The sequence below is a fragment of the Nansenia antarctica genome (genome assembly GCF_963989245.1).
Source record: "Nansenia antarctica genome assembly, chromosome: 6".
NCBI lineage: Eukaryota > Metazoa > Chordata > Actinopteri > Argentiniformes > Microstomatidae > Nansenia > Nansenia antarctica.
In genome coordinates, this window is record NC_137676.1 from 33,387,232 (window position 1) to 33,399,560 (window position 12,329).

Here is a 12,329-nt window from a genome sequence, read left to right on the forward strand (position 1 = left end):
GTATGCTACGGCGTAGACGCACGTAAATTCGACGCAGAAGCATAAATCGGGCTTAAGACTCTTTCTATGTACACCAGCCACCTTGTGGCGGGAAACGGTATAGCAGCGACTACATTCATCATTTGAAATTGGCGGCTCCCTCAAAGCCCTACAATGTGATTTTTAATCCCATGGTTATACTGTATACTGCGGTTATATTCGGGGGCGGTTTAATGGTATAAAAAATTGGATGCCGCCCAACCCTATCGTGTGCATTATGCAACATTCTTGGAATAGTTCCATTAAAGTCCCAAATGAAAATGACAGACAGAATTTACAACATAAACCAAAGTAGACAACTTTGTACCTGTACTGCATTAGGCCTTCACCATGCCTCTTGTTCTGATAAAAGGATCCCTCGTATGTGTGTCTGTCTTTATCCACAAGGAAACCATGGCCTGTAGGATAGTGATCATAGAGAAAAAATAAAATAAGGTTTTATTTGCCATGCAATCAACTTGTCAGTCAGTTGTTGGAATGTGGTCTTTTTTGCTCTAGGCACATGGTCAGCCATAGTCGGCACCTCTGGAGCAATTAGGGGTTAGGTGCCTTGCTCAAAGGCACATGCAGCTCCCTCCTGAGGCAGGGATAGAACCAGTGACTTTCTGATTGCTATCTGTCCTCTCTAACCTCTAGGCTATGTTATATGTTTTATGTAATAGTTTAAGCAAAAAAGTATAACATTTAGTTATTACATTTACAACGATGGGCTACAACGATGGAGTTTTATTATTTATGGAGTTATTCAATGTATGTTCACACCAAGGGCTTGTGGACTAATGTAGTGGGGAAATTTGTCTTGGTAACCAGGTTCTCTTTCTGCCAGACTGGGTTCAGTCCCTTCAGAGCTCCTCATGAAATGTAATTTTGCTCACCATCTCTGAGTCCGTAGGAGAATTGTCCCTCGTACCTCTCTCCGTTGCCTTTCTGCAACACTCCACAGCCGTGCAGCTCTCCTCCACTGAACTGGCCGGAGTAGAAGTCACCTGAGAAGGACAGTAGATTATAGAATTGTAAAATAAAATCATGATCAATATAATCATATTTAACCTTATTTGTACATGGTAGACCTAATCATCTAAAATGTTATGATGAAAGCATTTTTCTCATCTCAATCTATTTAACTATTTAAACAGTAGCTTCTTTTTTTAAGCACTTTGAGCTGCAACGTTTGCTGCAAAAGTGCTATACAAATAAAAGTTGTTATTATTATTATTATTATTATTATTATTATTAGCTCATATCATTGTGTGATTAGGCTAAATTGTCAGAGATGACCTTAGGCCTTCTCCTACCTGTGTTTTGTTTTTTGTGTGTAGGTCTATTTTTTTATTTATTATTACCATTATTATTATTATTTAGTTATTTATTCTCTCTCTCTCTCTCTCTCTCTCTCTCTCTCTCCATCTCTCTATCTCTCTCTCTCTTTCTCTCTCTCTCTGGCAGTAGTTATAGTTTATAAGGTCAAGGGTCAAGATCGGACCACCAACCTACCTGTGTTGGACCAGTACCGTTGCCCGTCCCCCTCAATCTCCCCAAAGGCAAACTCGCCTTCGTAATAACTCCCGTCTTTCATCAAGAGTTTCCCATGTCCTGGATAAGATGAGAATTGTACTCAGACGGTGGTGTACTTTAGAAAGATCTTGTGCACAATTTGCTAAGCAGGAAAGACTACATTGACACTGGCCTAAAACTGTTTTAAATGCAGCTCTGTTTTGTAACTTCCTCCATATAAAATGGGGATGTTATTCAAGTTATTTGTTATGGAAATTGGTCTTTGCAAAATTGTACGCACCATGTTTCTCTCCCATATCCCACTCTCCCTCATAGCGGAAAAAGCCATTTGGATAGATGTACACGCCAAAACCTGGAAGGAACACCTGCTAGGTAACACCATACTCAACACTGCAAAACATACTGTATATGTACCTGAAGCACTATGAAGTGAAGTCAATCCTAGTGGTAAAGCTATCATAACATCAGTACAGTGTGGAGTTACCGTTTCGAGTGAGCTTTTTCACTTCTCCGACATAGTACCGAGAGTTTCTCGTTAGTTTTTTGACAGCAGCCATCTTGTTTGGAATGCGTCATTAGCAACCAGAGGAGTGGTCGCTAGGAAGAAGCTCTGTCCAATATGATCCTTCAAAATAAAAGCGTCAAAGTTAAACTCTCTGAGAAGCGCCAAGGGTGAATCACACCCAGGTAGGTGAAGTATTCGGTGCAGGTTTATGAGCAATATTTTTTTTTTTTTTTTAAATCTATAGAAAATGTGTGTGTTGATATGCGTACATACAAAAACGATGGCCTCTGGTACAATTTTGTTTCGTGATATGTATTTACATACACAATATAATAACAACAACAACAACACAAATGAAGTGAATCATCAATCCACCAGTCGTAGCAGGAAGAGTAATCCAGCTCAGGCCCGGGCCATTGATAGAAGGAAAAACCTTCTTCTATCACCTTCTTCTAAACCTATGTTTGTTTGTTTTTTTGTTTTAGTTTTAATATAGAAACTGGAGAAACAGAGAAACAGTACAAGTGGGGCAATATACGTTTTTAGGGACACAGTAGGAGGGGAAAGCGGGTGTCTTCAGGAGACGCAGTGCTGGGGGGCAGTAGATGTCTCAGGAGGAGCAGTTAAGGAGGTATCCATAGCGTCAGGCCCTTCATCTCACTGTTCCTGGAGCTGATTGCTGATAAAGGATTGATTCAAGATTCAAGATTGCTTTATTGTCTGTCACAGAGTGACAGAAATTCTCCTTTGACAGGCTTTGTGCAGTTCATGAATACTAAGTTCATGAATACTAAATACTAATTCGTACTTTACTTTAGTTTACCTCTTGGTAGAATGATATACATAACATTAGAAATGATCACATGCACTTTTCTTTACTGTAGGTCATTGTCTATGTTGTCACTCTCGTGTTGTGCAGTTTGGGATGATGGGAAGTGCAATTTAAATAAAGTTTGATCTCTATGAATGGCTGGATTCTATTTTTTAAGTTATTTTTTTTGAGTGGGGCAGTCCCACTCATATTTTCCCTTTTTATTGTGATGGACAGTAGAGATTTGACAGGAAGGATGGGTGAGAGAGAGAGAGAGAAGGGATGACATGCAGGATATGTCCACAGCCAGAATCGAACCGGGAACCGTTTACATGGTCGACACTTACGCCACGTTACGCCAACAAGTGCCCGAATGGCTGGATTCTAATGGTTGTACAGTACAACTAGTTGTCTTGTCTCATTTTTACATTTAAAATTTTTGGCATTTAGCAGACACCTTATCCCAATGCGACTTATAATCAATACATTTGACTAAGCAAGTGAATCATCAATTCACCAGTCGTAGCAGGAACAGTAATCTACCCCAGGCCAGGTGCAATGGGCAGTTGTCGTGAGAGAAGAAGAAAGAAATTATATATATTCTTTTTTTTTAAACAGGAGAAACAGTACAAGGGGAGGAATTAGAACTCTTAGGAGACACAGTGTAGGGGGAAGCAGGTGTCTGGAGGCACAGTGCTGGGGGGTAGTAGATGTCTCAAGAGGAGCAGTTAAGGCCATTCATTGAGAATGAATTTGCCACTTGAGTTAAAACCACAAAATGGCTCAACTAATATTATCAAGTAATGTTTGACTTGTGTGTCATCTTGTATGACTGGCATATATACCTTTTCATCCACATCTAGATTCACCAGTCATGTCAAATTAAGATGCAGACTGAAGTTATGAATAAGTCTGGACCAACCTTGCAAGACTTTATTTATGGGATTACATATTGTGTGTAACCTCAAAAGATGCACTCATAGACGGGAAATCATCTTTGTGGTTGGCTTGTTATTTGTTCTTCAAGCTTTTACAAAAACGGTGTAGACATGATGCATGATGGGATGTCTAAGGATTTATTTGGTAGACAAAATGGTTATAGAAAATCAAGGACATCACATTTGAGTTAGTATCATTTCAGATATGTTGGAACTACCGTTTCCACTCACTTACTAAGGCCTCCTCATGTCATGTGGCGCATAAGGCCTTCGCTAGCAATGCTAAAAATGCTAACCTGGAAATGCTGTACATTGCTAAATAATATAATATACCCAATGTAATTCAAAAACTTCTGGATGAATAGACAACACCCTAGGTAAGCCCAAAACAAGATCAATCTCCTTTGTTGGCAGGTTAAGAGAAACTTCAACCTACGCCAATACAGAACTCACTGCTCTCCTTAGGGACAGGATTAGTTCATCACACACACTTTATTTGCTTGTCAAACTATACAATGAGCTAGTCAGTAAACACTTCCTTTAAGCTTTGCTTTTGTCTGGAGTTTCTGGGTTTGTGTTCGCCCCACTTGTTCCAAAGCGCTGACTCAGTTCTGCCGACAACATGGAGCAGCACGATCTCTGTAAGAGGAGGAGAGGAGAGGATTCACCTTACAGATGATAACATAAACATGGTAATAGGCTGGGAAAGTAAACTGTCCCACTTAATGCCCTTGCTACTTTACGACTAGATGTACAGCTAGCTTGTAATCACTTGAGGCAGTGATAGTTAGTGTTAGAGTTAGTATTTTGCTGTCAGAAAAATCACAATCAAATGCAATTTTCAAAACGGCTCCAGAAATGACAAGCATCTATCCAGCGATTGCAAGTTTAGTGTCCTGAAGCAGCCGTTGAGTTGAGGATGGAACACAGCAAATGAGCCCTTCCACTTTCCAAGCGTAGAATTCAGCAGACTCATCAAGTCTCATCAAGAAGAAGTTGCAACACTTACATAATCTAAACAGGATAGAACCATGACATAGTAATGCCTCATCAAAAGTGCATATTTGCAGGTGAATCTGGTTCCCAGGTCTTACCTTGTGGTCCTTGGCCTGGCTCCGGGCCTTGGTGGCCAGCTCTAGCAGAGCCAGCAGCAGCCCCAGGCCCAGCCCCAGCCCCAGCAGCAGGAAGAGCCCCCGCAGGGTGTGGGGCTGCATGGCCGAGGAATGGGCCCCCTGGGCCTCCAAACAGCTGTTGGGCCACCACTTCTGTCTCAGGTAAGTCAGCTCCCCGGACTCGCTGAGCTGCAAGATGGCCACTGTCAGGTTCTTCATCAGGGGGGAGCCTGGAGGAGGAGAAGGAGAGGGGTGGGGGTGGGGATAAAATGGTCACACACAGCTATACTTACTTCAGCAGAACACAGAACACATTTGTTAGTAACTATGCCATTTTAGGGAAGTCTATCTATCATGAAATGATAGAAACTCACCTAATGGTGCTGCAATGCTGTACCCCCTCATGGCAATGACCTCTTGGGATTGGGTCAGTTTGCAATAGCGGCCTGCAGCCAGTTCCAGAGACACAGCCTCGCCGATGAAGGCAAAGTTCCCCTCCTGGGCACGGCGGATTCCCTCTTCCATGCTCGACACAAAACTTTTCCGGCGCTCCATGTGCTGGTAGATACGCCGATAGACGGGGATGTTGGAATTCTGTCGGGGAGAGGATAGAAGAGTATACAATAGACTGTTAAAACACAACATCGTTTTGATTGTTTTAGGGACACAGTTGAGGGGTAAAGGGGAGGCGGTTTTATGGGACTGTACAGGGGGGTGGTGGGGATGAAGAGCTATTTAGCTTTAGGTGGAACTTGCCTTAAAGAAAGCCATTGTGGAACCGCCTTCTACTGTTCCGTATTCAATGACGTCCTGGTTAGCGAGGTCCTCAAAGCGCTTCAGAGTGACATGCTTGGTGTCAGCGTGCAGCATGGAGTTGAAGTTGCCAAAGTAGCAGGCCAGGAGCACCACTGCAAACACCCACCAGATGGCACTGACCACACGGCCAGACAGGGCTTTGGGGTGTGGGCCAGCACCTGGGGAATGCACAAAACATACATGGAGAACTTAAACAGTAACCCACTTTTGAGGAAATCTAAAAAAAAAAAATCACTTATTCCTCTGTCTCTCCTCTTCAAAACAGCAATGTGGAGTTTCTTAAAACAGATTCAGGATTTCTGCAAACGACTTGAATACATCTCTGAAGCATTTTACATTTACTACATTTACATTTTTGGCATTTAGCAGACACCTTATTCCAAAGCGACTTACAATCGATACATTTGACTAAGCAAGTGAATCATCAATTCAACAGTCGTAGCAGGAAGAGTAATCTAGCTCAGGCCAGGGGCCAGGCAGTCGTCGTGATAGAAAGATATATATATATATATATATTAAAAAATAATTAATAGACACTGGAGAAACAGTACAAGGGGGGAAGTAGAAATCTTAGGAGACACAGTATAGGGGGAAGACGTGTTAAGGTGTAGCCAGCCTGAAGAGATGGGTCTTCAGTCTCCGACGGAAGATGAGGAGTGACTCAGCAGTTCTGACAGCCGTGGGAAGCTCATTCCACCAGCAGGGAGCGAGTATAATGAAGAGACGGTACCGAGCAGCACGACTACCGTGTTGGCGTAGAGATGGTGGGGCCAGTTGGCCTGCAGAGGTGGAGGAGCGGAGTGAACGAGCTGATTTGGGGGGTGACCATTGCCTGCTTTAGCTGCCTGGCAGGCAAGCGCCAGGGTCTTGAATCTGATGCGATCTGCTATCGGGAGCCAGTGCAGGGTGCGAAGGAGGGGGGAAACATGAGAACATTTGGGAAGGTTGAACACCAGATGGGCAGCAGCATTCTGGAAAAGCTGCAGAGGTCTGATGGAGGAGGCAGGGAGCCAGGCCAGGACTGCATTGCAGTAGTCAAGGCGGGAGATGACCAGTGACTGGGTCAAGAGTTGCGCTGCTTCTCTGGAATGGACATATCCTTCTGATGTTGTAAAGGAAGTATCTGCAGGAGCGTGCTGTCGCTGTGATGTTCTCTGCACAGGATAGGCGGTTGTCCAGGATCACTCCAAGGTGCTTGGCTGTCTGGGAGGGGGTTACAGTAGAGTTATCCACTGTGATGGAGAAGTCTTGGAGAGGGCAGGCTTTCCCAGGGATGAAGAGTAGCTCAGTCTTGTTACGGTTGAGCTTGAGATGGTGGGCTGACATCCATTTAGAGATGTCAGCGAGAGGATTGTGTGAAGAACAGTTTAGATTAGAGGCAGAAGAATGTATTTTGGAATGATAGTAGGATGCTTTAGCAGCTGATGCAGAGGAGGCGTAGTTGGAGAGGAAAAGTGATAAAGGTTTAGGTCATCAGTGAGGCCGGTTTTTCTCCATCTCTCAACTGCCCTGAGCTCTATTCTACAAGCATGTAGGGTTTCAGAGAGCCAGGGAGCACGTGGAGAGGATCGTTCTGGCTTCAAGGTTAGCGGACTGAGGGCGTCAAAGGATGAGGTGAGAGCAGACAGGAGGGTGGAGGATGCTGAATTAGTGGATAGAAGGGAGAAGCATTCAACAGACGGTAGGGAGGATAAGACAGAGGAAGACTTGAAGTCACCCAGTAGTACGGAGCGGAGTGCCATCATCAGGGAAGGAGCTGAGAAGGACATCCATCTCTTCTAAGAAGTGACCGAGCTGACCTGGGGGGCAATAGATTACAAAAATGTGAAGTTTAACAGGGGAGGAGGCAGAAACAGCATGGAATGCGAAGGAGGATATTGACAGGTGTGCCAGGGGAAGGACAGTATGTGACCACTTAGGCGAGATGAGGGGTCCTGTGCCTCCCCCTTGACCAGAGGGTCTAGGGCAGGGGTGCTCACACTTTTTAGGCTTGTGAGCTACTTTTCAAATTACCAGCTCAATAAGATCTACCAACCAAATGAAACATATTGCCATTGCTGCGAACACAAACATTTACTGTAATAATAACAAATTAAGGCCACGCTACACTGTTTCAAAATCAAAGAAGAGATTTATTAAACTATATAACAAATATTCACACTGGTAGTCCATTAACATTAACATTAACTCAGGAGCTCTGAGTGGTTTACACCAGACTGGCCAGTGCCAAGCCAGGTGCCATCGACGTCTCCGGGCGGCGGAGTGTGTGTGTGTGTCTGTCTGTCTGTCTGTCTGTGTGTGTCTGTCTGTCTGTGTGTGTGTGTGTGTGTGTGTGTCTGTCTGTCTGTCTGTGTGTGCATGTGTGTGTGCTTGTGTCTGTCTGTCTGTCTGTGTGTGTGTGTGTGTGTGTGTGTGTGTGTGTGTGCTTGTCTGTGTGTGTGTGTGTGTGTGTGTGTGTGTGTGTGTGTGTGTGTGTGTGTTGTGAGGCGGCGCGGGGCTGAGTGATGCCCTCTCCTGTGTGGTCCAGACGGGAGGCGTCCCGTCTGGACCACACAGGAAAAAAAAAAAAACTTTTTTTTTCCACTTTTTTTTTTTTTTTTTACAATGCCATGTGATCTACCCACACTACCTTCGCGATCGACCGGTCGATCGCGATCGACGTAATGAGCACCCCTGGTCTAGGGGAATGAGAAAAGGAAAAGTAGGCATCAGAGAGGGCTGCTGGTGTAGCAGTGTTTTCCGGTGAGATCCAGGTCTCAGCGGGGGCGAGGAGGTTGAGGGACATGAACGAAGCATAAGCTGAGATGAGCCTCTGCTTTCCGGACGCTGACTGGCAGTTCCAAAGACCTCCCGTGCCATTGAAGTCATGGTAAGTTGAAGAAGGTGGATAGAGATTGGAAGTGTCTATGTGTCCTCCTGAGTGACAGAAGATGAAGACGCTAGACATAGGTGGTGTTAGGGGTGGGTAGTTGTTGTACATGCACAAGTGCCTTGAGTTTCACTTGCTTACCTTGCAAGGCGATGGCTCCGGTGATGTACCAGAAGCTGTGGAGGAGGGTGAAGCTGTGTTCGTCTGTCTCTGGGTCAGCCCACTCGCACGGACTGATCCTGTATATTAAGGGAGTATAGACACAGTGATCACCCATGTCTGTTCCTGATCACTGTTCCTTGTTTTGTACATATCATACTGCACATATCCTAACTGTACATATCTTCGCCATTGTCTGTATGTATGTATATCACACTGTACATATATCTATCCATACTTTTATGGCTTTTGCACTGTGTACTATTGCACTGGTTAGATGCCGAACTGTGTTTTGTTGTCTTTGTACTTCTACTCTGTCAATGACAATTACATTGAATCTGAATCAGAATCAGAATCATATGCTATATCTTCTTGATAGCAGTAGACATTTGGGTTGTGAAATCTTTTTTTATCCTATGTCTAACGTGTACACAGAGAGAGAATCGGTTGGTTCAGGGTTCCTGCAGGTTTTTACAAGTCAAATTTAAGACCTTTTTAAGACCACCTTTAATATAATTTAAGACCTGTTTCACGGCCATACAGGCAAACAATTGTAATATATATATATATATATATATATATATATATATATATATATAGGAAAGAAGAAAGAAGTCCCAGAAATGTATTCACTTTCAGCATATTATAACCAACCACTAAACGTGCTTTTCTCCAACCAGGTAGTGTTGAGCATGCACTTCCCGACTTGACAAAGGTACAAAAGAAAAAAGGCGTTTGCGCTAAGCTGTTAGAATTTATCTTTCGTCATGCCTAGCTCAAGCTTGTTTTATACCTGCCCGGGTGTTCTCTGAAAAGTTCTCACCTGGGGCTCCAAATCTAGTGTTATTTGGTTCCAGTTTATTTCCATACTATTGTTGGGGGTGGCAGGGAGGAACTGATAGGCTAATTACCATACTACTTACGTTGCAGACCGGACATTAAACATATTTGCACACATTTAAACACGACAGCCTGACAGAGAAGTTATCGCAATTTCTTAGTCCAATATATGTAACACCTACCAACTCGTATTTAAGAGTCCCCGCGGGAACCCTGCTGGTTAGAACACCTGGCTGGCAATACCAAGATTGATGGTTGTGTACTGAATTATGTTAAATGTTTATCGTCACTTTGAATAAAGTCTACTTCTGTAAACACCGTATGATCTCATACTATAAACCGTTGTTGAAGAAGACTACTTTATTGTCCGTTTCCTTTTCAGGGATTTTTGTGTGCTCATCATGGTATTCAATTCATAATTGAATCCACTCGACAATGGACTCAAAGTAAGAAAATAACTTGAATTTCAAATGCACGATGGGAATAAATCTTTTGTCCTATGTGAGAAAGACATCGCACCTGGCCACCAAATAGATGCACACGCCAGTCGTCAGGAAGGCTATGATGACGCCCACCCACATCTCCGAAGAGAAAGGCGACAGGAAGCTGAGGTGGCTCTCCTCAGAGGCCAGGGCCTTGCTCAGGATGAAGCCGATGCCCGTCTGCATGAAGGGCGTGGTCATCTCCACCGCCTGCTCCCGCGCCGCTGTCAGAGTGAGAGGCGCCACCGCCAGGTCTGCTTCCTGATGGACAGACACACAGACATAAAGACACAGGAAACACACGCACACAGACGCGCACACGCACACATACACACACACACACAGACGCGCACACGCACACACACACGCACACACACACACACACACACACACACACACACACACACACACACACACACACACATTCGCACAGACAGGAATGATTATGCCATCTTACTACATCTTGGAGGAGACAGGCTTACTCATATTTCGGAGGTTCTTTAAACCCTCTGAGACTTCAACAAGTGTACTCACAACTTAAAGACTTGAACTGATATTGCCACCGCATACGGCAACCATAGCTACTCTGTTCTGTCGTATTCTAGTCTCCCAGGAGCACTGCTCACCCCTCGGACCAGCTCTCCGATCATCCCGCTCCAGGTGCCGCTAGGGTCCAGCGCCCCGTAGCGGGTGTCCTTCACCAGGTGCACTTTGTGTTTGAAGCCCACCTTCCTGGCCAGGGCAGAGATCAGGTCCATGCAGAAGCCCTCCAGCCCTCCAGCATCTTTGGACATGGTGTATGGGTCTTGCTGGGGGGGGGGGGGGGGGGGGGGGGGCAGTGGCATAGTTTAAAAACACCTATGTGCCTAATGAAATCCATTGGCTATGCTTATTGTTTGAATGGACTTGATAATACATGTACAGTAGCAGTCAAAAGTTTGGACACACTTCCCGATTCAATTGAATGGGAATGTTTGTCCAAACCTTTGACTGGTACTGTATATTATATTCACTGCACTGTTGAGAGGTTGCTCATAATAGGCATTTCAATATAAACATTTCAGTAACAACAAAGACACATTTAAAGTAGAGATGAAAAAATAAATTGAATAAACTTTGATTTGGATCCGGGATCATTTTGATACCAATGTTCACTGTGTGTGTATGTTCTTTGATGATAGTTCTTTTAGAATATACTGTATATACTGTATATAATACCTTTATGGTGGTGATGGATAACTCTTTGGGGCCTGGATTTAAAAAAAAACATTTTAGTACAATACATACTACGCATACAGGCATTTCTTTTGTCTGTGTTCAAATAATGGCTGAAGAGCTGAGTGTTTTTCCTGACCACGTGACCTCACCGGGAAAAACTCTGTGCCCTGGTTTCAGCGGACAATTACAGCCCATAATTTTCGCTGGTCAGCTCTGTGGTCAGAGGACAATCTCCTAGCCATATTAATAAGCTTGAACAATAAGCCTTTGTCCCTGCCTTGCTTTGGTTAATTTGCTTTGTCGGGGTGAAAAACGACAAGCTACTATTAGAACGGGGTTCCCCTGAAGTCTAACGAAGTGTGTCACCGTACCGTGTTCAGATCTAGTCCTCTATCCTAACTACAGGAGCCAACTGCCAAGGGCCAGACGAAGACAAAGGCAGGCTTGTTATCCTTGGATTCCTTTCTACTCAATAACAAGGCCGGGGGGGCTTCGGTTGAGGGTTATGACTCCCCCTGTTGTGAGACAAAAGATGGCTTCTCTTCCTTCCAACATCGTGCAGGAGCTCCCCCCTACCCACCTTTTACTCAGAGCAGGCAAAGAGCCTATCGCCCCCCCCCCCCCCCCCCCCCCCCCCCTCCCCTGTAAGCCTGCCATATCGTTGACATATCGGTCTGTGACCAATGCCATTTCCAGCTTGTCCACCCGGGACCTAACATGCCATGCCAGGGTCGGAAGGCGGACGAGCGGAGGCGCCAGCGTGCCACTTCTTCATAATGGCGTCCATTCAGAGGGCACGGTGGGTGAGGATTGGTGGCGCTCCCACAGTGTCAGAGCCTATGGAGCTGCTGACACCACGTCAACCTCCTTTAAAAGAGGATGGCGAGACCTACAAGCCGCGGAGATGACTGTCATTTCACGGCCTGCCCCGGAGTCCTTTGACTGCCTTGTAAATTGATTCATCACACTCCTTTGTTGGCCCATGGCAGACATCCTCTCTCTCTCTCTCTCTCTCTCTCTCTCTC

At 44.8% G+C, this 12,329-nt stretch overlaps 1 protein-coding gene across 1 annotated transcript; it reads right to left on the reverse strand.

The window, feature by feature from the left end:
- Positions 1-4,348: 4,348 nt before the first annotated feature.
- Positions 4,349-12,079, reverse strand: LOC308160450 (putative glutamate receptor; the record flags this gene model as incomplete). Its single annotated transcript, XM_080534364.1, has 9 exons — positions 4,349-4,447; positions 4,903-5,150; positions 5,295-5,514; positions 5,677-5,894; positions 8,747-8,844; positions 10,124-10,347; positions 10,713-10,895; positions 11,305-11,336; positions 12,022-12,079. The coding sequence occupies 9 exons, from the start codon at positions 12,077-12,079 to the stop codon at positions 4,349-4,351; spliced, it is 1,380 nt and encodes a 459-aa protein (XP_080390490.1).
- Between the last annotated feature and the right edge of the window lie 250 nt (positions 12,080-12,329).